The 23,758-nt window shown below is 47.2% G+C and overlaps 1 protein-coding gene across 1 annotated transcript in view; it reads right to left on the bottom strand.

The window, feature by feature from the left end:
* The window catches only part of TANC2 (tetratricopeptide repeat, ankyrin repeat and coiled-coil containing 2), a 201,528-nt gene that overhangs the window by 39,701 nt on the left and 138,069 nt on the right, over positions 1 to 23,758 (bottom strand). The window contains 4 exon segments of the mRNA XM_029964467.1: positions 4,055 to 4,662; positions 6,674 to 6,840; positions 9,765 to 9,996; positions 21,349 to 21,482. Of these exon segments, the coding sequence (XP_029820327.1) occupies positions 4,055 to 4,662; positions 6,674 to 6,840; positions 9,765 to 9,996; positions 21,349 to 21,482 (1,141 nt within the window).

Raw genomic sequence — 23,758 nt, 5'->3', positions numbered from 1 at the left:
GCTTCCCATCTCCTCCGAGTTCCAGCCTGGCACAGGTCACCTCCCCAGAGCAGCGTGTCCATAGCCAGGTGGCCCTGGAGTCCAGGGACTGTCCTCCAGGCAGCAGAGGGGAACAGGTAATGAGGTTCAGCTCATCCCAGTCACAGCTAAAACAGGCTGGATGAATTGCTTCGAGGACCAAAGGAGACCAGAGCACCCAGCTGAGGAACAGACGTGGGGATGGCAAGCACCTAAAATTAGGTAAGGCTTGGCTTCACCATGCCAGGGGTGAAGCACTCGAGGGGAAGATCTAAAATGCTTCATCCTGCTGTGATCCCATGGATGCTGGGACATGCCCAAGCAGCACTAAGAGCCTGTTTCCTCAGCCACCACCACCAGCACACACAGCACTGAGTGCTCCATGGCCACCCTGAGATGCAAAAGCCCAAATTGAGAAGCTCACATACAGGCAACAGCACTGAGAGTATCTTCCTGGAGCATCTTTTTCCTTCCTTAGCATTCCTGTGCAAGGAAAGAAAATCTGTGACTCTACCTCAAACCCCTGTGTGTTGAGCAGGCTGGAGAGATTCATCTCCTCCAGCTTTATTTGTCAAAACTGGAGACATCTCCTGGGGAGCCCATCACCCCGAGATCCCTCATAAATCAGCTGGAGATGCTTCCCAGGCATTCCTGCTCTGACCTACTGTAGCCTGTTAGCTCAGGATGAAATGAATCACTCTAATTTCTCTCCTCTGACTATAAAGCACGTCTAGACAAGTAACTCAGATGTTGATACTTAAATCTGGATAAAGTAATTTTACTTTTGGGGTCCATATCTGACTACAGCTCTCCTACTGCCTTGCCAGGGCAGATCACTTCTGCCTCCCTCACAGTCCCTTCAGCAGCAGCACAGGGATAAAACATTTTATTAGTATTGTAAAAGCATGGGAAATAATTGCATGGAAGTTTCTGATTAAATCTGCACAGCAGCACAACGTTAGAGCAGAATTTAGGTTAAGAAACACAAGTGCGAAAGGGAACGTGCAATCAGAACCATTTTCTTGGTGCACCAGTCACAAAGGATTGGGTCTTTCCCTAAAATGTTTTATGTTATTTGTCAAGGAGGCCGTTTGGTTCACGGTGCTGCCCTGACAGGCTGGGGAGGTCGTTACTGCAATGCTGGTTAAATGCTCTGACAAAGCCTCCTTGGTGTCCTGTGTTAAACAACAAAGGGGGCTGAGGGGGGTTGGCAGAGAGAACTCCCCTTCAGAGCCAATTAGGCTTTGCTTTGGACAGCAAGGGCATGGTGAGGGTTCAAAGAAGAGGGTCAACCAAAAACCCAGAGGATGGAGATCTGCTGTTTATCTTAAAAGTGTGGAAAAATGGGATAATTCCCGGACATCGTGCTCTTCCTCCCCCCTCCCCCCTTTTCCCTGCTTCTGACAACATGAGAACTCGCTCTCACTAATGAAACAAGGAAGATCATCCCAGCAGCAGTTCCAGGGACACGAGGCCCATTATCCCAATTTCCTTCGTAAGGGCCTCACACCTGGACACTCTGTCAGGGTCAGTCAATTAAAAGCAGCTTCACAAACCCACATTTCACTTCACAGCTCTTCTCGTGGGGAAAAACATCAGCTCAGCAACCTGACTCTTCATGTGTTGACATGGCAAGGGCAAACAGCTCCACGCTGTACGACCAACCCCGGCAGCGCTCCGGACAGTTGTCACGTCTTCTCAATTCCCAAGAAATCAAGCTGGCTGTGAACAAACCAGACACAGGCCAATTTTCGCAGGCTACTGCTGTGAGCTCTGTCAGTGTCCAGCCCCGCTTCTCTCCAGAGAAATAAAAAGGAAAAATCACCACTTATCTTGATTGTCGCTCAGGGTTCCCGTGCTCTGAGCTCGGCGTCTCGGGATCAGCTGGACGGGAGGATTTTGAGGAGTGCTGGAGCTGAATCTCAGGGGTCCCTCTTGATTAATCACTGAATTGTATCCTGTTTCATTAGCCACCATCAGAGCACAATGCAATTAGCACACATTATACATGACAGATATTTATTAATCCTTCATTACACACGGGCTCGTGCTCACGGCGGCGGGAGCCTGTTGATGCGCTGCAACTTCTTTTTGCCAGCGGGAAGGAGGCAAGTTGGGTCAGCTCTGCAGGGATTCCCTGCTTGCACAGTGGTCCCCATAAGCTTTACAGTCACCATTAATTTCTCACAATAATGGCACATATAGGATGAAAAGTAATGCCTGAAAATCCCCAGAATGGTCCTGAGGGCAGCGCGACGTGTTTGTGACGCTCAGGAAAGGCAGCACCAAACTGGAACGCTGAGCAGAAATTCATCTGGTGACTTGTCGAGTGAAAACAGGCAGATTTATGCCTTTGTGCTAAAATCACACGTGGCTGCATACTTGGTTTCAGAGCAAAACCACCTCTGCTGAGCAGAGAACTATCTGGTGACTTGTTGAGTGGATAGGGGTGGATTTGTGCCTTCCCAATAAAATCACATGTGGTTGGACGCTTGGTTTCAGTGTGAAACCACCTAAAATGCTGCACATTTGAGTTCCTTTCTGAGTCTGGTGTTCTGAGAGTGCCCTTTCCCACTGCTGTGAGGATGAAGAGAGTTCCTGGACTCAGAGAACCACAATCCCCACGCTACCTGGTTGCACCCACGGGTACCACCCACAGCACCCAACACCTGTGGGGAGCCTCAGCCACCAGGGAAGCATCCTGCACCTTGATTCTATGTGCATGGTAACAATGGAAAGCAGTGATTTTTCCCAGTTTCTCTCCTTAGGGACCATTCTGGCAGGTGCTGTGTGATCAGTGGTAGTTGCCAGGCTGTCCCCTCACCCAGCTGATAACAAGCTCTCACAGCCAGGCCAGACAACACCAGTAGCACCAGGAGGGAGTGACTGGGAGGCAGAAAGCTCTCAGCTCCACAGGTGTAAGCACTGCACAGACACTGCAGACAGGGTGGAACAGCATCACGTGGTGACAAGCACTTAATGACTCCGAGGAAGGGTATTAAACAACTCACTGACTGATCTAAAGGTACCTGCTGCTGTGAGATGCTTTACAAAGGGCTCACTCGACAGGAATATTGTCAGAACCTACTAAAACCACGAAGATGCCCGTTGGGAGGAGCTATTTAGTGTTTTTCTGCTGCAGCCTGTTTACCTCAAAATTTGAAGAGGTAAATTACTCTGACACCACTAACAGCCACAGCTGCTTTGATCAGCCAGATGCCACCCAGTTCCAGCAAATACCATCAGACTATCTTCAGAGGGACCATCAGGTCTGGGAGAGGCACTGACACAGCCTTGAATCCCAGTGTTTCCCTGATTTTTATAATCATATTTTAAGAAATGGGTGGACAAAACAGAGCAAAGCTTGTGGGGATAAAGTTACAGTCAGAGTCTGTTTCCACTCTTCAGCAGAAACAAAGATAATGCTGTTAATAATGATCATTGGGTTTAGGGAATATAAATCCAACTGTGATTAAATTCTGTTCCCTGAGAGCTAAGCCAGGAATTCAGCTGCTGTCAGGACAGAGATTACAGATGCATTTACACGCCAAAATCACTACAGCCCAATCCTGCTCCTTATTTTGTTTTCAAATAGACATTCAGTAGGACCACGGGGAACACAACTTGAAAAAGAAGGCAACTGCAAAAGACATATCCACATCTTTCATCTCCTTATCCTCCACTTCATGTGGTTTTGATACCTTTGGAGAAAGGGAGGATGATTCCCCTTCTCCAGACTGAGCTGCCAGGAGCAGCCTGGCCCCGGTGACACCTGAGGGAGTTCACCAGGGGCCTTCTGAGGAACAGCTCATCTCATTCTGAAGATGACTGCTGGGTTTGCCAGGTCAGCTGTGTGCCCAGGGGGGCTTATTTCTTTCCAGTGAACAACACAAAGATCTCGGGTGATCTTTACAGATCTCGAGAACGGCAAAGTCAGGTAAACGAACCACGCGCAACCTTGGGAAATGAAATGATTCAGGTGACAGTGTGAGATGAACACCTGTGTCAGCTCTGATTTCTCAGAGCGTTTGCTTACCTAGGATCACAAAGAAACTTGGTCTTTTCACCTTCTTCTCTCCAAATAAGCCATTCTCGGAAAGAGGGATGAACAAACATTCGCGTCATATCTCTACGTTTGATAAGAAACATAGAAAGGTTCTCCATCCTCTGCTGAAAGTCCTCCCACTCCAAAGTGCCCTCAATGTTACCTGCATTAATGGCCTGAAAAATATGTTCGTCTGTTAATGGGTGCAGAGAAGCCACTGCCACATTCAAGAGGGGCATGACCCGGTCAAAGGAAGACTGTGTTGGGAACTTCATATTGCACTGCAGCAGGTACACCTCGGACAGGGACACGGGCACCACCTTGTAGCTGGAGCTTTTTAGCACCAGGTATCCTTTCTCTATGAGATCAAAAGTGAGTTTCAGGTACAGGTAGGACCCCTGGCTCAAGGTCTTGAGGTGAGAGCTGAGTTTGCCGAACGTGGTGTTGTCCATTTTGCCGTTGAGCGAGATGTTGTTCTGGATCTCCGAGCTGCTGTGGATCCGGTGCAGGATGTAAGCCTGCAGGTCCTGGTCGATGGCTTCGTTCTCTTCCAGTCTATCCAAAAATATTCTGTGGAAGGGCAACAGCTTAATTATTTCCTACAAAGAAAGAAAAGAAAAAAAGACACTCATGCTGTGTTTCTTATTCATTAAGCACATTTAATTTCTATTACAATGGCACCTCTGAGACTCCTTTAAGACCTTCCATCAGGGCAAGCACACGACTGGCAGTTTGTGCCCTCAGGACCTCAGACTCATCTATAATCAAGTAGGTTGTGTGTGAAACATGACTGAAATTAAAATGAAGGATATTTCCTAACACCACATCCATGGAAAGGGCTGGCAAATCCACACAGTGCAGTGCCCCTGTTATTCCCAACCACGGATCAGTCAGAGGGAATGGACAGCCAGATGACAGTTCTGAGGCCACAGTAAAACTTGCTGAAGCTGAAGAACATCCCTGAGAGCATCCTCCTGCATCCCACATCCATGGGTGCATGGAAACACCAGGATAGATAATAATTAGTATTTCCCAGTGCAAAGTGACCACGTCTGTCTGCTGAGGGATGCTGCACCCAGGGAATGGTCACTGGCTGAACTCATTGATGATGCTTCCTCAAATAAACCAAAGATCATCAAAGGCTTTTCCAAAGCCCTTCACAGGCTCTCAGCCACTGTGAGGAGAAAAGAAATGATGCAACAGACCTGAAGAAGCCAAGGCAGACTCCAGAGAAGCCATCAGCTCTCCAAGAAAATAAAGGAGAGCACAGGGCGAAGAAAAGCAGCAGTGAAGAACACAGGGCTGCAAAAACCCTAATTAAATGAGGAATTCAAGCCAGCAGGATGCAATTTGCTCACAATTACAAAAAAAGATTTCTTTCAAATGATATTTAATCTACTGCGTTACTGAGCAAAAAACAGACTCCAGACAGCAGATATCCTGTGCTCTCCTGGATCTTGGGGAGCAGACAGTCCAGCAGAGAGACCTGTGCTCTCCTGGATCTTGGGGAGCATATCTGCACAGATATCCTGTGCTCTCCTGGGTCTGGGGAAGCAGCTGCCATTCCCAGTGACAAGGACAGTGTGCAGGGTCTGGCTGCCCTGCTGGGGCTGGAACCAGACTCAGCTCCCTGCCAGGAAGGCCACAGTGAATCAATCTGCAGATCTCAGTAAATATTAGCAAATCTCAGTGAAACTGCTTAATGGAGCTCGTTAAAAATGAACTCCACGGCTCTGTGCTAATGAAGAAATGACTAATAATGAAAAAATGAGAACCAGAGAGCTGCAGACAGGCCTTTCTGCCCGGAGCAGCCAGGCCAGCTGCAGAGCTGGTTCCCAAATGTGTGTCCCATCCTGCTGCCTCTGCCTCCTCTGGGCTCCAGGCTCGGATGCTCGGTGGGAATGTTCCCATCAGGGATGGTGCAAATCAAGCAGCTCTGTTGAGAAACCTCGAAAGAGCAGATCTGCCCCAGCTGGGTCACCGTGCTTGCTTCCCAGCTCCCTCTGTTCAGATGAGCAGTTGAGCCAACAAACTAAGTTCAGCTTGATCCTTCTGCCAAAAGAGTCACGATGAACAGGCTGAAGGTAAAAACCTGCCCAGCTGCAAACTAAACCAAAACCACTGAAGAATAACCCAAACAACACTCAGCTTAGAGCTTCAGCACCTGCTCACCACAGTCCTTCTGAGCTGAATAATGTCTTGGCCTGCACTCACTCCTCCAGACTGAAATGATCACACTCAGGGTATGAAATCTGAATTCCTCTGCTCTTCCACATGGAACAGAGGATGTTCTCGAGCTGCACAAGCTGACAGACATCAGGCCCTGCCCTCCTAATGGTTCAGTGAGTTACAGCCTGTTGGCATGTGAGCTGTGTCACAAAATGATCTCAACCATTTGCTGATGAACATTTATTGACGTGAAAAAGCAATGCTGGATTAGATCCATCCAAGGCTGCAGAATGAGTCTGGGGACATGGATGTAAATCCAAAAATTAAGAAGCCAAAAGGATAAAGTGAAATCAAGGGTCTTGAGCAAATCCAGACATTCATCTTTACCTAAGCCCATCATGACAATGACACAATTTATCACTGTTTTGGGTCTCATCATACCTGTAGACTTGTCCTGACTGTCACTATCAGCTTCAGCCAGGAAGGAAATTTTCCAATCATTTTGCTCAGGAATGATACTATGGTGTCTCCATAATCTGGCTTGTGAAATTCAGCCTCGTTTAAACCATCAATTAGTATAATGAAATCTTCATCAGGGATCTTCCTCTCTGAAAGAAAGAAAAAGGGCATTTACTGGAAAGACTACAGACACACGACCATAATGTACTGCTAAGTCATCACAGTGTTTGAAAGCATCACCAGATATTGCTGAAGAAGAAAAAAAATCACAACAGCAGCACCTTTTTCAGGATACATTAATTGCATATTGGAAGGGACCTTTCCAGGTCATCTTGTTCCACCCCCCTGCCGTGGGCAGGGACACCTAACACCAGACCAGGTCCAATATGGCCTTGAAAATCCTACAAAAAGCAAATTGTGGACGTTTTAAACAGGATTTTTTGGCTGCTGGAGGATACAGTAACCCAGGTGGTGCAAAGAGTGCAGTCAGTGTTTCCACGGCAGACACCGAGAGCTGGGTGTGGCCTTACAACTGATGATACAGATACTTCTGGACTTGTATCTTAAGCTCAGGTGGCATCTTCTCCAAGGTAACCTTGCCTAATAAACTCCAAACCAGGTGGCAAATGGGACGTCTGAGTCTGCTGTTGGTGCAATGGATAAATCCTGCTGTCACAGAGCTCAGTATTCCCAACAGGAGGTGAGTTTTTCTCTTTGGCTTTCAATTGCATCAGGAAATTTGCTGTGAAAGCCCAGCACAGAGTGTTCAATGATGACGGAGCCCGTGGCCCCTGGGGTGTTCCAGGAGAACAGACGTGCGCAAACACCTCGCCTTCGGTGCTGCTGTCCCTGCCTTACGTCAACAAGCTGCACTTATTTCCTAATATACTGTAAATATCCCTGTGAAGAACACATATTTTGCATAAAGTCAACCCTAGATGCTTTCTCAGTTAACTTCTCAGCAAGATTTTTGGGTACACTAGAAAATTCGCTTTATGCCTCTCTGAAATCTTGGAGTGAATGCAGTGCCTGAGTTTTATGCCCACATCTCATGTTCCTCATAAAGCCTGAGGGAGAGAGGAGAAAGCAGGGAGTGGGGGGAAGAATCAGAACTTTGTTCTCCTATGTATTATTTAGCTTCCTTGTCATTAAAAATATATATTTACATATATATTTGAGAAACATGAATCTTTCTCAGTGACGCTCACCATTAACAGCTGCGCAATAATTTCGTCCCAGTAGCATTAAAGCTTCAACAGCACCTTGTAAAAGACGTGCTGATATATTTACAGAGTCTTAAATGTTATATATCTTAAAACCAATTTCCAGACACTGTTCATCTTGCTGGAGAACACTTGGTGCAAATGAACTTGCCAGCACTCCGGACCAGCAAGGTTGAAAGATGGGAGTCCTGCTCCGCTGCAGCTGTGTTGAGTGCAGAGCCCAAGAGGAAAGAAAATAAGGTTTTATATAAAATTTTTCGGAATTTAGGACCAGCTGGGGGTCAACCTGCCTGGCAAAAAAAAAATAAAATAAGCATCCTCTGCAAAGCTCTGAATTAAAGGGCTGGAATTCAAGTACCTCCCAAGGAGCTCCTGTAACAACCAGGAATTATTTTCCTTTAGAGCAGCGGTTCCTTAAATGTATCTTTTTTTTTTCTTTGTTCTTTTTTGCCAGGAGTGTTGGTAGGAAAGAGCAGCCACGCTCCTCCCACAGTGACATTTCTCCATGCCAGGAAAACCAAGTGCTGTCGTGCTGTGTGGGCTCTACGTGTGCCTTGTGCCTGCTGGAACCAGGTGGGTTAGACCCAGCTGCTGCTGCTCAGAGCTTGGGCACAGTTTTGAGGAGCTGATCTGAACATCAGGGCTTTGAATGTGGCAGAAGCTGCATCTATTCCATGTTGGAATCTGCATCTATTCCGCTGTGGAGTGGAGGGTGGTAACAAAATTATCTGAAGTATTTTTGCAGCCAAGATGCAGCACAGCCACGGTGATAAACATCATTCTGCAGGACAACAGAGTCCTGAACTCTGCAAGGCTCTGACAGTTTTCATGGCAACCAGCAAAGATCTTAAATTTAGCAATTGTCACAATGAATTACTTATAACTTGCAGAGGGAAGAAAGAAAAGAAGACAAAATCAATGCTGCATTAGAAAAAAGCTCTGTAATCAGGATAAGGCTTGTCACCAGTTCCCCCAGAAGCTTTACAGAGGGTGTCTATCGACTTTTATGGTATCAGCCCTTTGGTGAAAGCTTCAAATTCTCTGAAGCCCACTAAAGAGTGGCAGGGAAAGGGAAAAAAGTCACCCCCACACAACTAAATCAGAACATGTTGCTGTAACCACCAATGTGCATGGAAATTGTTGCTTGTTTTCACCTTCAGAACCGTGAGGGCAGGTTTGGGACATGGAAGGAGGCAAGAAAAGGGAAAGGTAAGTGTTTCTTCCACAGCCCTGCACGTGAGGAGAAGAGGGCTGGTTAACCCCTGGCTTCTCATCAAACACAACCACAGAATCACACAGAATGAACGGGTCAGGTTGGAAGGGACCACTGGGTTCTGGGTTAGGGTTTAGCTCTGGGGTGACCTTGTAGCAGCCTTTCAGTACCTAAGAGAGCCAGAGAGGGACTTTGGACAAGGGTCTGGAGGGACAGGACAAGGGGAAATGGCTTCCCACTGCCAGAGGGCAGGGTTAGATGGGATATTAGGAAGAAATCCTTCCCTGTGAGGGTGGGGAGGCCCTGGCACGGGTTGCCCAGAGAAGCTGTGGCTGCCCCTGGATCCCTGGAAGTGTCCAAGGCCAGGCTGGACGGGGCTTGGAGCAACCTGGGCTAGTGGAAGGTGTCCCTGCCCGTGGCAGGGGGGTGCAACAAGGTGGTCTTTAATGTTGCTTCCAACCAAAATTCTATCATTCTTCAGATCCCACCCCCTCCCTGCAGCTCTCAGAGCGTCGCAGCGGGATCAATCCACCGCTTCATTTCAACACCCCGACGCGACCCCACGTCAGAACGACACGAAAACGCAAGGCTGGTGGGAGCTCGGGGCGATCAACACCCCCCACCACCACCACCATACCTTTGTGCAGGTTCTCCAGGGGCTCCAGGACGCCCCTGCGGAAGGAGGCCATGGGGTCCTGGACGCAGGAGCGCAGGCTGAGCAGGCTCTGCAGGTGGGGCTCGCGCAGCAGCTGCTCCCGGTAGGCCACGAACTGCGGGGAGCGGCACAGCAGGGCGGCCACGTTGTGCACGAACTCGGGCACCAGGCAGGTGTAGGCGTTGTCGGCCTGGCAGTAGTGGTAGGCCACGACCTGCAGGGAGAAAAGAACAAACAAATCGTGTCTTGGTAGGAAAGAACAAACAAACCGTGTCGGTGGCGGCGGCGGCGCTTCCCCCTCAGCGACTCTGATCCACTCCGGCAGGTGGAGTCTTTAGGAGCAGCGAGTGTTAACGACCCGTGACAAGGATCCAGACGAATCAGTCAGGAAAAACAGGCGCTGATCCTGAGAAATGACTGGGCCTGCCACTTGAGGAGTAAATGAAATTAAGCTGTGGCTGCTCGTGGAGATGGACGGTGACAGCAGTTGACGGCTCCGAAGTGCCGCGCTGAGCTTGGATTGTGCTCCGAGCTCTGTTTAAGGACTCGGTGCCGCTAATAACTTGTGATTGTTTCCTTGAACTTGTTTTTTATTTGCTGTTTTTCACGTGTCAAGCTCGCTGAGAGCGCTCACTGAGTCCATCACAGCGAGGCAGTGCCTGGGAACGACAGATTCCCGTGATCCGGAGGTGGTGGGGGGGAATGTCAGGCTCATTGTACATTACTTAACCACTCTGATCCTGCTCTTCATTCAAAAAAATCAATTCATTTGGAAAAACAAAAAAAAAAAAAAGGAAAATTTCCTCTTTTCCCAGCTTTTCCTTGATTTTTCCAGCTCAGCAAACTCTGCTAGAACCTGCTACATTCTGCCCACTATTTAAAATAAGCAGAAAAACAGTGATATCGGCTCAGGCCAAGCTGCCAACTTTCCTGTTTTCTTCTGCAATATAAAAAAGGCCCTCAAAAATCCCTCTCTGCTTGTAAATCCCTCGGGAAGCTGCTCTGGCACCACTCCAGCTCCTCCTGCACCCTGGCTGGCTCCAGCCTTGAGCACATCCCATTTGGGATGAGGCTCTGCCAGGGCACAAAGCTTTTCTCCAGCTCCCATTCACTCGGTTTTCCTTTCAAATGTCACCGACTATCCAAAAATATCCCGGCGAGGCAGGTGGGAGCAGTTCTATCCTGAAAGCACCACTGCCCTGGAGCACCTTAGCACAGAAAATTGCCAAATAAATCGCATTTTTGAACTTGGGAAGGACAAGATGACTGAGGACACGGCACACAGGAGATGCTGTGGCCTCTCTGGAGCTCGTGGGAGCTCAGATGAAACATGCCCGAGGCTTTGGACATGATGAAGGCTTTCTGGCTCTCCACCTGCAACACCCAGCCCTTGGACCACAGCAGGCTCCAGGGTGGTCAAGGATGGTATCAAGGAATGAAAACATCAGGCTGTGGGGTCCCCACGCACTGCTGGCTCAGCACTGGCTTTTAATTTTCAACCTGAAATTACCACCAGTAATTTCCTTTCCCAGTCAAAACGAGGTGTGACACGTGGAGAGATGAGAAAGCTGGGCTGTTATTTCAAGTATCAAGCCCTAATACATGTGTTTAAGCTTTAATGGATACCTCCAAATTCCTTACAGAATTCTTCCTACCAGCCAGTTAAAATATAATTAATTCCCCTAGAGAATAGCACTGGGTAAAGTAATAATAAAGGCAGTGATTTCTTTTCAACAATCCTATTTATCTGGGGATTGCAACTTGTGCATTTCATAGAATAAAGTTCTTTTAACAGCCATTCCTTGATATCAGGTTCCAGTAACAGAAACCAAATTACTCTGATTTCCTACACAATAGGTGTATAGACACAAAAATAAAGTCTCTTTCAATGAGAGGCCAATTAACTTCTTCTAGGAATCTGAAGAGTTATGTCATGGAAAAAGGGACACACATGATACTTATCAAGGATCACCACCAGATTTTGGGACACACATGCAGTGACAACCCAATCGATTTAATGCTCTTCATGTAAATCATGGTTGAATTTGACTGTCTTAGAGGTCTTTTCAAATCTCAACAATTCCATGATTCGTGATCCTTGTGCTGGACTTACTGGGCCTTAACCAGCAGGATAAATGCAATGCTTAATGGGTGGATCTGAAGCTAAACCAGTAAAACAAGGAAGATTTTGGGAAAGCAACCAAAGGAGAGGCATTCTGATGTTCTCAGAAACACAACTTGCGCCAGAACCTCATCTTGATGTTATTTATTCCCCGTGACATTTTCTTTATCTTCGAATCACAGAGAGGCTGCCAAAAGCTGGTGCTGCATGTGAAGCCTGGCACCGGGAATTGGGCTGGGAATTGGGCTCCTCTCACTTACAGAGTTGGGTGGGAAACACTTTTCTCACCCTGTAAAACTTTCCAATTCCTGCTCCACCCTTGGGAATGAGACCAGGTTGATGTCAGAGCTGAATGGAAAAGCCTCTGGGATGGAGGTTGGTGTTGATGGGGCTCACCCCAAACTGGTTCAAACCCTGTTCCTTCTCCCCTGTATTTGGTGAATTCCTTTAATACTCCCACTAATGCTCCGGGGAAGGTCCCTTTCCAATTATTTCACCTTATTGATTATTAACTTTATTAATTGCTCCGGGTTCCAGGAAGAGGGATGGATGCATCACCAGCTCCACTGCTTAGGATTCTCTTCTAATATAAAGGAGACCATGTCCAGACCTCGCTCAGCATCTGAAAAAACCACTCTCTGTGCTAATCATAATTCTGAGGTGGTTTTGGTCTCTCCTCCTTTTGCTTGACTGGGTAAGCCAAAAACTACATCCAAAGAACAAAAACAAAAAAAAGAACTTGCACAGCCTGGAAATGAACTTTTCATTGGAAAAGGTGTGCTCTCTTCAATAAAAGCTTCACTTTCAACAGATCTAATAACCTTGCCTTAAATAACTTGCTTGAACAAGTTCCAGCCATCCCTTACCATAGACAAAATCCTTGAATTAAACATGTAATTTTATCTAGAAACTGTATTACAGTAAATGAAATCACCAGGGAACACCATGTGGTTCCAAAGGTAGGGATGTTGCCATCAGCAAACATTTATTTGTGTCTGATACAATTTGAGACATAATTTTTCTACCCGTAGTTTCAATTTGAACTTTGTCATCCCATTGCACTAAACACTGTAAACACTAAATTAAGACTTTCAAAACTTTTAAACCTTCATTTCAGCTATCGGGTTTGTCAAATGATGTTTACAAAGTTGGAAGCTGAAAAATTCCTTGCTTTAAAGTCTGATTCAATTTAAATCACTGGATGGTGAATGCTAAGTAGGCAAGGCCTATAAGCAACCCTAAAGCAAGAAGTGGATTACAAAGGATGGGAAACTAACACCTAGATCAAGAGGAGTGTTCAAAGCACCTGTTCATGTAATTTTTAAGGGCTGAGAACACAGTTTTGACAAGCTGAGTGACTGCATGCTGAGAAACCAAGGTGTTATGGTTCCTGTATTAAATATCAAATGCCCAAAGTTACAAACTTGTATCAGTTCCTTTCTTGCTTGAAAAGGATCTGCAAAATAATTCACACTTGTATGATGAGTATTTTACTTCCAGTGATCACCTCCTCCCCTAAACTGACGTGGAGAGTCCAGCTGGCTGCACACCAAAGCAGCGCATTTATCATGTGTTTTTTTGGTAGCTCATTTTTTTTAAACATTAATTACGTGTTACAGGGCTTGAGAAACACCAGATGGGGATGGCAGAGCACTGCCTCAAACAGACCATGGCCAACATGACCCCAATTCCCCCCTGAAGTGGGGTCAGGGAGCCCCAAAACATTCATTTACTCGGATTACACAAACTTCATCTTAACTGCCAAAGCAGAATTATTAAGACATTATTTATATTCCCTCCAGGTGTTAAACCCAGTAGGTTCTTCAGGATTGTCTTCTCCCAACCCTTTCAACACCAGCCATCCTACTCTCCCCTTTCTGCCACAACCACTTCCCATTTCATCCAGCCTCGTGTAACCTTCACCTTCCTGCTGTCACCACCCTTCCTGCCCTCGTTCCATTCAGGTTCCCTCCTTCACCCACCCCTTTCTTGGATTCAGGACTTGGCCACAGTGTCCCATCCTGACACACAGATGCCCCACACCTTCCTGCAGCTCTTCTCCCCACACCAAAATCCTTTTCTGACCCATGGTCATGCAAACCATGCTCCAGAGCTCCAAGGCCAAGCTCTTGATTCCACCTGGCTTGGGCTCAGCTGGACAGATAGGGAAGGATTCCATGAACTTGGGGGAAAAAAATATCCTCACATGGGTCAGGAATTAGGAAAACAGTTGCTGGAAGAAGGATGTTAAAAGCAAAACAGCTGCTCCAAGGATAATGAAAATGCTGGTGGAAGAGAAGAGCTGCATGAACACAGCAGGGGGAAGAGGTTGGAGAGGGCAAAGGAGAGGGAAAAAACAAGGCACAAAAGAGAATGTGTACAAGCTGTAAAGTACAGGGGGTGAGAAGGGAGTGAACTGTGAAGAAGGAAAAGACAAAAGAGAGAAGGAGAGGAAATGACATGGCAGGAGAGGCAGGAGATGACAGTAACAGGGGAAAGGCTGAAGGACAGAGGGAACATCAAAGGGGCTGGAGACAGCTCAAGGGAAATAAGTTATTTTTAATTATTAGGACAGGCCAATTTTAAGCAGTTCTCCAGCACTATTTGTGAAAAAGAATCTCCTCCATTTAGGCAGCATTCCTTTGCCATCACACCTCTGCCATGGTTTGTCTTGGCTTCCTTCTGCAAGGTTCTACCAACCCCCCTTGGCAGAACCTCAGATCCCTGAGCTCCTCCAACAGCCTCCTCCCTCCAGGGCTCTTAAAGGGCTTCAACACTGTATTTTAACCATATTTCTGCACCTAACAAGATTTATCTTCTCTTGACCCACACAAAATAGCTTCCAATAACTGCAGTGAACGCTCTGACCTGCCACAATGCCACGTGCCAGCCCCAACCCTGGCTGTGATAATGGAAACAGCCACCAGCACTGCTGTATTTTATCCACTGCACATGACTGTGACCCAGTATGTGGCACGTGGTGACCCAGTTTATTGGGAATGCTCATTACTTTTACATAGCTGAGTGTGCTGGGAAATGCCCTGGGAAACTCATCAGTGCTGCAGGGCATGGAGGCTCAGCAGGAATGAATCCCTGCACCTCCAGCTAAGGCAGGAGCACTCCCTTTCTTTTTATAGGCCTGCAGCAACGACAGTGATGCTCTGGTTATGGCTTGGAGGATGGGGAGAAGAGCCTCTGGAGCCACCAGCCATGCTCAGCATCAGCCAAATGCACTAAATGCAGTGGATGTGCAGCTCCTCCACCAGCTGCTCTGCATGGGGTAGGACCCATTAGTGCAGCAGAGCTGGGCTTTCAGGTCCATTTGTTTAAGTGCTGCTACCATGAGCCACCACACAGCATCCAGAAAGCCAAAGAATAGAGCAGTTCAATGGGTTTGTTAAAACTGGGCAGCCAATCCATTAAAAACCCTTGGTGAGTAAAGGATAGACCTTCAGGGGAAATGGGGAGTGTGACTGCAACTGGAGAGGACACAGTTCAGGCTTCTCCCTTTGAGCTGAACTCGTCTCACTTTGGGCTATTGGAGCTCTGAATGGTGCTGGTGCCTCTTGCTGAAAGGCAAAGGTCACCCAGGACACCTCTTTGTGGGTCAGCATTTTTCAGCACAGGCTGGAGCTGTGGGAAAGCCTCTCATCCTCATCTCTCTGAGGTGAAGGACCAGCTCTGGACAAGCAAGGTTAAGTCCCCATCCCTGGAGGGATTTAAAGGCTGCGTGGATGTGGCACTTCGGAGCATAGGTTAGTGGTGGCCTTGGCAATGCTGGGGGAATGGTTGAACTTAATGATCCTCAAGGGTCTTTTCCAACCTAAACAATTCCATAATTCCAAGGTCACGCTGCAGCCCGAGTCACACACTGCCCAGGATCACTTGGAGACAGAAAGGTGGCACTGCAGGACAGCCACGTGGTGACCTGCTGATGGTTCCCTGGCCAGAAGAAGTGAAATCAGAAGAATTTTAACAGATAAAGGATTAAACAGTAAAAAGGTTGAAAAAACACAGCACAACTAGGGAGAGCTCTGGAGTGCTGCCTTTGGTTTAGAAACCTCCATGTTCGTATTCACAACCTTTTTTTTTTTCTGCTTTCACCTCACAGTGATTCTGTGGTGTCAGGCCATATGTTCAGAAGCACTGAAACAACAGTAGATGGGTTTTTGGTCACACTGAACAGCAGGAGATGGGTTTTTGGTCACACAAAGCTCCACATCCAGCTGCAACGTGGGGAGCTCACCAGGAAAAGCTGGTACCCACCTATGGCACTGAAGGAGCCACGTCCAGCTTGACCCATTGGCACAGCAGGAAACCTGGCAGCCTGCTCAGTGGCGAGGGCAGACCTGGCATAAACTCAGCAACCCTGCAAACTTATTGCCATAACACACACAGAGATTTTGCCACAAAAGACCAACCAGGCAGTTTTGCCAGGAATGCTTCTGTTTTGTCTGCAGGTGTCGAGCTGGGCATTGCAAGGTGAGCAGTTTTATTCATGATTTCTGAGAGTTTCCCATGAGACAACTGCTCTTGTCCTCCTGCCCTGAAAATCTCTCTGCTCCATGTTATGGTAGAAGTCCCTCCCGAGATGGGATGGAGGAAAAGGCATGGATACCTGCCCAGCAAGGACTGCTCCTAAGTCCACTGCTGACTGCTGGGGCTGATCCACACCCCCACAACTGGTGGGATGCCCATCAGCAGCCACTGCCTCAGCTGCTGCTCAGAGGCAGGAGAAGCCAAGGAGTGAAGGGGAAAAAAAGGATTGTGCCAGCTCAGTTCCCAACAAGAGGATTAATGTTACCTTTAAAATTAGGAAATTAATTCACAGAGCTCTGCTAAGCAGCTATTAACATGGCCACATATTTAATACTTTCCTTGCAAGGAAATGGGAGGCAAGGCATTTACATCCTGATGCCTCAAGTTTCCTGGCACGTTGCCTTATCCCTGTCTAAATGCCAGCCCTGAACACAATGCCAAGCCCAACCTTGAGCTGACCCTAGGGTGACAGCAAGACTTGGAATCTTCCCTTTCAGAAATACTGTCTCTCTAAACTGATCATTACTAGAAGATCTTTAAGGCCCCTTCCAACTCAAACCATATCCAAAATGAGCATTAGGAGCTGGAACAGGATGGCCAGAGCAGACTGGGGTGATAGTTCAGGTGAATTATACAAAGGCAGTGTTGTACTTCTGCTATTTTCTCCACTAATCTCCACAGGTAAGATCACCCCACTTTTAAAATCTGCAGAAGATGGGCTGTTGGGAAAAGAAATGATTGCAAATAGAGCAGTCTCCATTTTAAACTCCTTGTTTCCCCTCATTATTTCAGGAAAAGCTACTGAAAACCCTTTTCTTTGTATCCAACCCCTCATACTGTGGTTGGTGGCAAAAGGTTCCACTTCTGGCCAAAGAGAGGGATGGAGATATGAGGAACCTCAAAAGCTGATCACCAGGCTCTGGGAGGGAACTCTGCCCTCTGGTTTTGATGTTTTTCTCCCCTAGGACCCACTGGTGAGGACAACATCACATAACTCCTACTGCAGGTGGATATAGTTTTCGTGGCATGGTTTTTAAGGACAAAAATCACACCTGTTTTTTTTTCTAAATTGCCTCATTTCTAAGTATTTTTCTTCTCCATTAGTTTGCTGATGAAGACTGAACTAGAAATCACAGAATCCTGGAATGGTTTGGGTTGGAAGGGACATTAAAGCCCATCCAGTGCCACCACCCTGCCAGGGGTAGGGACACCTTCCACCAGCCCAGGTTGCTCCAAGCCCCGTCCAACCTGGCCTTGGACACTTCCAGGGATCCAGGGGCAGCCACAGCTTCTCTGGGCAACCTGTGCCAGGGCCTCCCCATCCTCACAGGGAAGGATTTCTTCCCAATACCTAATCTAAATTTCTCTTTTTTAGTCATGGATGACTTCAAACTGCCCCATGAGACTACAACACAACAGTGCTCTTTTCCAGCATGGCAGGACTGAGTGGAGCTCCTGCTTGGTCATCTGCAGTTACTTATTTCTAAAATTAATGATTTGTTCATCTCTGACATTAAGAGACAAATGCAACCTTTGCCCCCCGAGAACTCACTGCACGAAAACCAGGCAGAAAAGTACAACCCTGAATAATCCAGAGGAGGAGAAGCAACTGTTCACCTTTCATTTCTGTCATCACAGACACACAACTTCTGAATTTTGGGATAAGTGACATTTTCAGAGGGAAGGGAGTGGGTGAGAGGACGCCGAGCTTCCCACCAGCATTCTGGAGCCTGAGCCAAGCATTACCTAAGACTGTTTGTATATTATTAATCTGCTTTCGTAACGATCTGCATTTCTCCAGCACTACAACCTCGGCCCAACCTGAGAACATCCCGCTCTGCTCAGCGCTCGCAGAGCTGGAACATCTGCACCCAGCTTCATCCAGCTCCTCACAGATGGCTCATCTGTCTCCAAAAACGTTCCTGACAATTGTGGTTGTCCATCACTGTCAACACTTCCTTCCCCACTTCAATTCTGACTCCTAGTCTTAATACAACTATAAAACACACATGTCCAAGAAATGCTTTTCCAACCAGACTGACCAGCGGGTCCTTCACTTCTTTGGGCTCTTTTTCCTTCAGCCAGCTGAACAGAAGCTGTTTAAGGAGGCCAACAACAATTCTTTCTTTGTTCCACAGCTACTGACACAGCAATGTGCTGCTCTTCTCTCCCTTCCTCCTTGCATCCAAGGACATTCCACTCCTTTTTTCCCCTTCTTTTCTTTGTTGTTTTGGAAAGCCTTTAGCTTATGTACATAAAGGTCTTCCTAAACTGTCCCTTGCTGGAGAATGTGGCACCAGACACTCAGTTTAAGCAGCTAAATTATTTTAACTGTCTTTACTGTTGTCTCCCAGCCATTCAGTGGTTTTGCTCTGGTGAGGGTTCAGTATCTTCAAAGCCTCAGAATTGTCCTGGTCTCTCAAAGGCGAGTCAGACACGTGTGATGGGCTTTCAGAACGAGGTGATTGCAGGCAGAACAAAGGGCTCCACGCTGTTATTTTAATGGATTTTCAATTCTGTTGCCAGGTCAGTAATCCTTTTTCCCCCCAGTGTCACTCAGAGGCTTCAAGCCCCACAGCTGGGGAGGAACAGGGAGTGTTTGTTTTATCCAGGAGGACATCACACGGCACGGCTCCTTCCAAGCAAATCAATTTATCCACTGTTGACAGCAAGGATTCCTCGGTGGTGATGCCGAGTTGTGCTACTCAGGAGGTTACTACGAGTGCACTGTGCACACAACTCCCAGCTATCAATCTGACAAACATCCTTAACCATTTTATTTGCCCTTATTTTTCTTCCTGAGGCTTGGTAATCCATCAGACTCGCGGTCTGGAGCGTGCCGCACGGCCCTTCTGGAAAAGGCTCTGACGCAATAAAACCAAATTATTGTCAAAAAAACAGAATAAAAAAAAAAATTCTTGTACTTTCAGAATTATTTCCCTTTGTGACAGGAAATGAAGCTCTGATTGGGGGTTTAATCACGTGCTTTATTTCAGTGCATGTCTTCAGCCAGCACGTGCTGCAAGAAGTCCCCTGCTCTTCCCAAATAATCAACCACTGTCACCCGGTTCCATGTTCCCTCCAGCACCAGGCATCCAAGGACCATTATCTGCAGGGATCACTTTGCCTTTAACAGCCAGGGAAAGGGAGGCAGGCAGAGGAGATGCTGGTCTCCAAGGATCCCAGCAAGGGTAACAGCAACGCTGGGAATCGGCCCAAGGTCTCCGAATGCTGAATCAAGCGCCGCCGCTCTGACTCATCCCGGGAATTGTTTGCTGAACACGATGGAATTTTCGGAAGTTCCATGGGCTGCGTCAGCAATTTGAGCAGAAGAAGGGATTCCAAGAGCTCTAAGGTCAACTCATCAGCCTTGGCACTGATCCCTTCATCAAGGCCTCATGTCTGGGAGCCAGTGACAGTTATTTCTGGAGTCTACACTTATAGCAGTGGAGATTTCCTGGGAGATGAACAATCTTACTCCCAGGGTGTAATCCTGCTGCAGGCATGAGGGGCAGGACATCTCCCACCCTCAGCTGTTGTGTTCTGTCACCAACACACAGGATTTATTCTGAAAAAAAAATTCTGGCCGAGGGATGAGCAGGGCTTTAAAACTCTTTCCTAAAGGAGTCTGCAGCCAAGGTAAAACAACCTATTTCTGGTTTAATGTTGGCTGTAAGGATTGTTTCTTGCTCTTTTCTCCAGTGATGAGAGATGCCAAAAAGCTTCAGTGAGTGATCTATGCCCTGGATGTGACAGAATGTTTGAAAGAGCCATCTCCCTTACCTTTTCCAGGAGGAAACTGAAGCTAAAACTGCATCCATTTCTCAGTTACGTACCCAGCAGGATGACTTAAGCACTCAGGGGAAGAAAGCTGAGATAGATGAGGTATTTTAAGCAGAGACAGCACATTTTACTGCCCTTTCTGGGAGTCTGCAATGCTTCAGATTTGCAAGGAATACGATGACTAATGTGTTCTGAACAAAACCAGACCTGGGCATCGCATTCCTTTCAAGAACTCAACGTGGAAGAGGAGAGGATCAAGCCTTAATATTTATTTATGCAGCCACCACACTCTCCCTGCCTGGCCATCTGGGTCAGCACGAAAGCAGACAGGACAAGACAGTATCTGGCACAAAAAGCCAAGCAAAACACGTCCTGGTAATAATTTAGAACAAAGACTTTGCTTGTTATTTTCCTCTCCAAAGCAGGAGCAGGCACAGGAAAGCATTAACTGTTCCCATCCCCCCCAAAGGGGTAGGAGGAGAGAGAGCAAACTCCTCGGATTTCAAAGGAATAGAATGGCACCTTCCCACCACCACAGAATTAGGGTTAAACCTCAGTAATACAATAAAACTCAAGCTGTAAATCTCACGTACACAAGTGACAGTGTTCCATATGTTCCATACAATGCACTCCTGCCAGAGCAGCAAGTGAGTTGTGTACAGCTCCAAGGGCTCTGAGCTGCTTGGGAGGATTTCCCAAAAAATACCCAAGTGCACACACAGCAGCAACACTCAGCCTGGGCCTCCCCCCACCATACCCTTTCCAACAAAACACCGCTCAAACTCTGGGCAATTTTGTTCTCACCGCTAAAGAAAAACCACAATTATTCCAGTAATAACCATGTCACATCCTAACATCTGTAAGGAGATAGCAGGATGGTTGGGAAAGACAAACTCTCAGAGTAGCAGGGGAGTGTGTATTTGATGCAGTCTGAATTTGAATTTCACCTCAGAGAAACAACTTTCCCGGGCAATAAAACTCCTCCCAGAGGTTCTCTGCGGAGGCTCCCCGGGAGCCGTTTGAGCGCGCACGTTTTCCGGAGTGAGGTGAGTCACAGGACTTCCACTCCAACTGATGTTTTCCCAAGGCCCCAGAGAGCCCAGAGAAGGATGTTTTCCATACCTGTGAGGCCAATCTCCTCATGGCCTCCTCCTGGCGCCGGCGCATCTCGGGGGTGCCCGGGCAGCTCCCGCTGGTGATGGACGGGTGAGCAGAAGGTGGCTGGGTCAGGGGCAGCTCCCGGTTGGCATCCACATCTGCCCAAGGAAAAAAAAAGAGCTTAGGAATTGCCACAGGACAAGCACTGACAGCTTTATTACAGACCAGGCAGCTCCTAAGCATGGAAGTTAAAAAATAACTCCTACAAATACTCTGGGTTAGGATTTCAGGGATTTCCAGGCCGGAGGCTCCCCAAGAAACTGCTTTTTGGAGCAGCACTTTTGGGAAGGACCTTTAAGATACAGCTTTGAGACTGTCTGAGTCCAAGGAGTGTTTGGACCATGCCCACAGGCCCATGGTGGGATTTTTGGGGTGTCCTGTGCAAGGCCAGGAGTTGGACTGGATGATCCTGACGGGTCCCTTCCAACTCAGCATATTCTATGATTATTCACCTTCTCCACTGTAATTTCACTGGCTTTAAAGTAATGACAATAATGGAGTGAACTGGGCACTCTGGAAGGCTCTGCCTTCAGGTTTGGTGGATCTGAGTGCAGAGCTCTCCTGCTCTGCACTTCTGCCAACAGACCTCGTTATGAGCAATTGCTGGTTAATTTGGTTCCAAGTCCTCCTTCAGCACAGACAGCCAATTTTTCTGAATTATGGGCCTATTTTCTAACATAAATAAATGGAGAGCCCCAGCTAACACAGCCATCTGAAGCCCATTAATGTAATCAGGGGGAGAGGAGAAGGAGCAGTACCAGGATCTGGAAAAGGCTTGCAAGCAAATAATAAATTATCCTGGAATCATCTCTGGCAAGTTTAACTGTGTTCTATTGCATTTTAGCTGCTTCTTTTGCCTGGCAAGCAGAAACTGGCTTTACCAGCAGGTTGCTACCACAGCCCATCCACCTGGCCTTTGTGGATAACATTCCCAAACCACACTGATTTTCGCTCCCAGGAACCCACACAGAGGATTTCTGAATGACACCAAGACATGCAGCACTTGCTGATGTCTAATTACTGGTTATTTTAGGACTGTTTTAAGAACAACACCACTCTGAAGTGCAGCCTGTGCTGGCACAGGGTTCTCCTGCCTGGATTGCTGCAGTGCATCCCTGAGTTTGACTGGAAATCATCATGCAAACAATGACCCATTTAATGGCAAACAACAGAGGAGGAGGATGCTGCCTCCATAATTAAACCCTGGGCATTAGAATGAGGCACATCCTTGATTCTGAGCCTGTAACACCACTGTCACCTGTATTCATTTTCTGAGACAGGAATTAGAAGGATGAGGCTGCACTGAAGCCACTTTACTAATGCTGATTGCACAACTGCTGTAGCAGAGTCAGACCACCTGATTAGCACTTATTATTAAACACAGATTTCACTAAGCATAATAGGGTTTTTTTCAGCATGTGGAAAAAGAAACAACAAAGAAACTTATCATAGAATCAGAGATGAATCATAGAATATCCTCAGTTGGAAGGGACCCACAAAGATCTCACAGAATAATTAGCATCTTCTACAGTTAAACTAGGACTTGTGATCTCTTTAGGAAATAAAGTCAAATTAAATACTGATTCTGAAGGTTTCCATCCCAATAACTAACACTGAGGAATCATTCAGCTTTCAGCTTCATGGACACACCAGACTGTGTTAGGATCTTCATCCTTTGTGCATGAAGGGTGCAGGGCACCTTCTCATGGGAGAAAACCAGCTTTTAGTCCAGAAAGAGTTAAGCACAGTGGTCTCTTTAATCTCCACAATCCCCCCCAGCAGACTGGGGACACACACACACAGTTGGTGCACTGCAGAGCTGCAGTTAAAATATAGAAACAAGCCCTGCCTTTCACTCCACATTGTTCATTTAGCTCTGACAAGTGACACTATTGAACATGCCAACCCCCGGTGACATTTCAGCTCTTCTGACAGGGTAAGAGCCCTGCACTCCAGTAAACAGATTTAACTGCAGCTTCTCTGAGGTACAGTGACCTACATCCTCCAAGATACCTCCAGGTACCTCATCCAGTATTTTTAGTCCTGTCTTACTCGCTTACTGAGAGCTGAGTGATTTTAAAATGTTGTTGTCCCCACCTGCAAACCTGCCAGCACGGAGTGATGGGAACTGGATGGGACCACAGGAGGGAGAGCAAACCTGCTGCTGAGCCTACATGGGCTCGTGACCCACCCTGAACATTTATACCACAATACCCTTAGACAATCCATGCTGGAAGGAGAATGCACTGCCATGGATTTGTAATCAGAGAACATTGGCTGCCTCATCTCCCTGGAGATGGCACAAGCAGGGGGACTGGACTGGATGACCTTTAAAGGTCCCTTCCAACCCAAGCCAGTCTGTGCTTCTGTAATT

This window comes from Manacus vitellinus, unplaced genomic scaffold (genome assembly GCF_001715985.3).
Source record: "Manacus vitellinus isolate BGI_N305 unplaced genomic scaffold, ASM171598v3 scaffold_72_pilon, whole genome shotgun sequence".
NCBI classification, from domain to species: domain Eukaryota; kingdom Metazoa; phylum Chordata; class Aves; order Passeriformes; family Pipridae; genus Manacus; species Manacus vitellinus.
The sequence above is the reverse complement of the archived record's forward strand: the minus strand, read 5'-3'. Positions and strand labels throughout refer to the sequence as shown.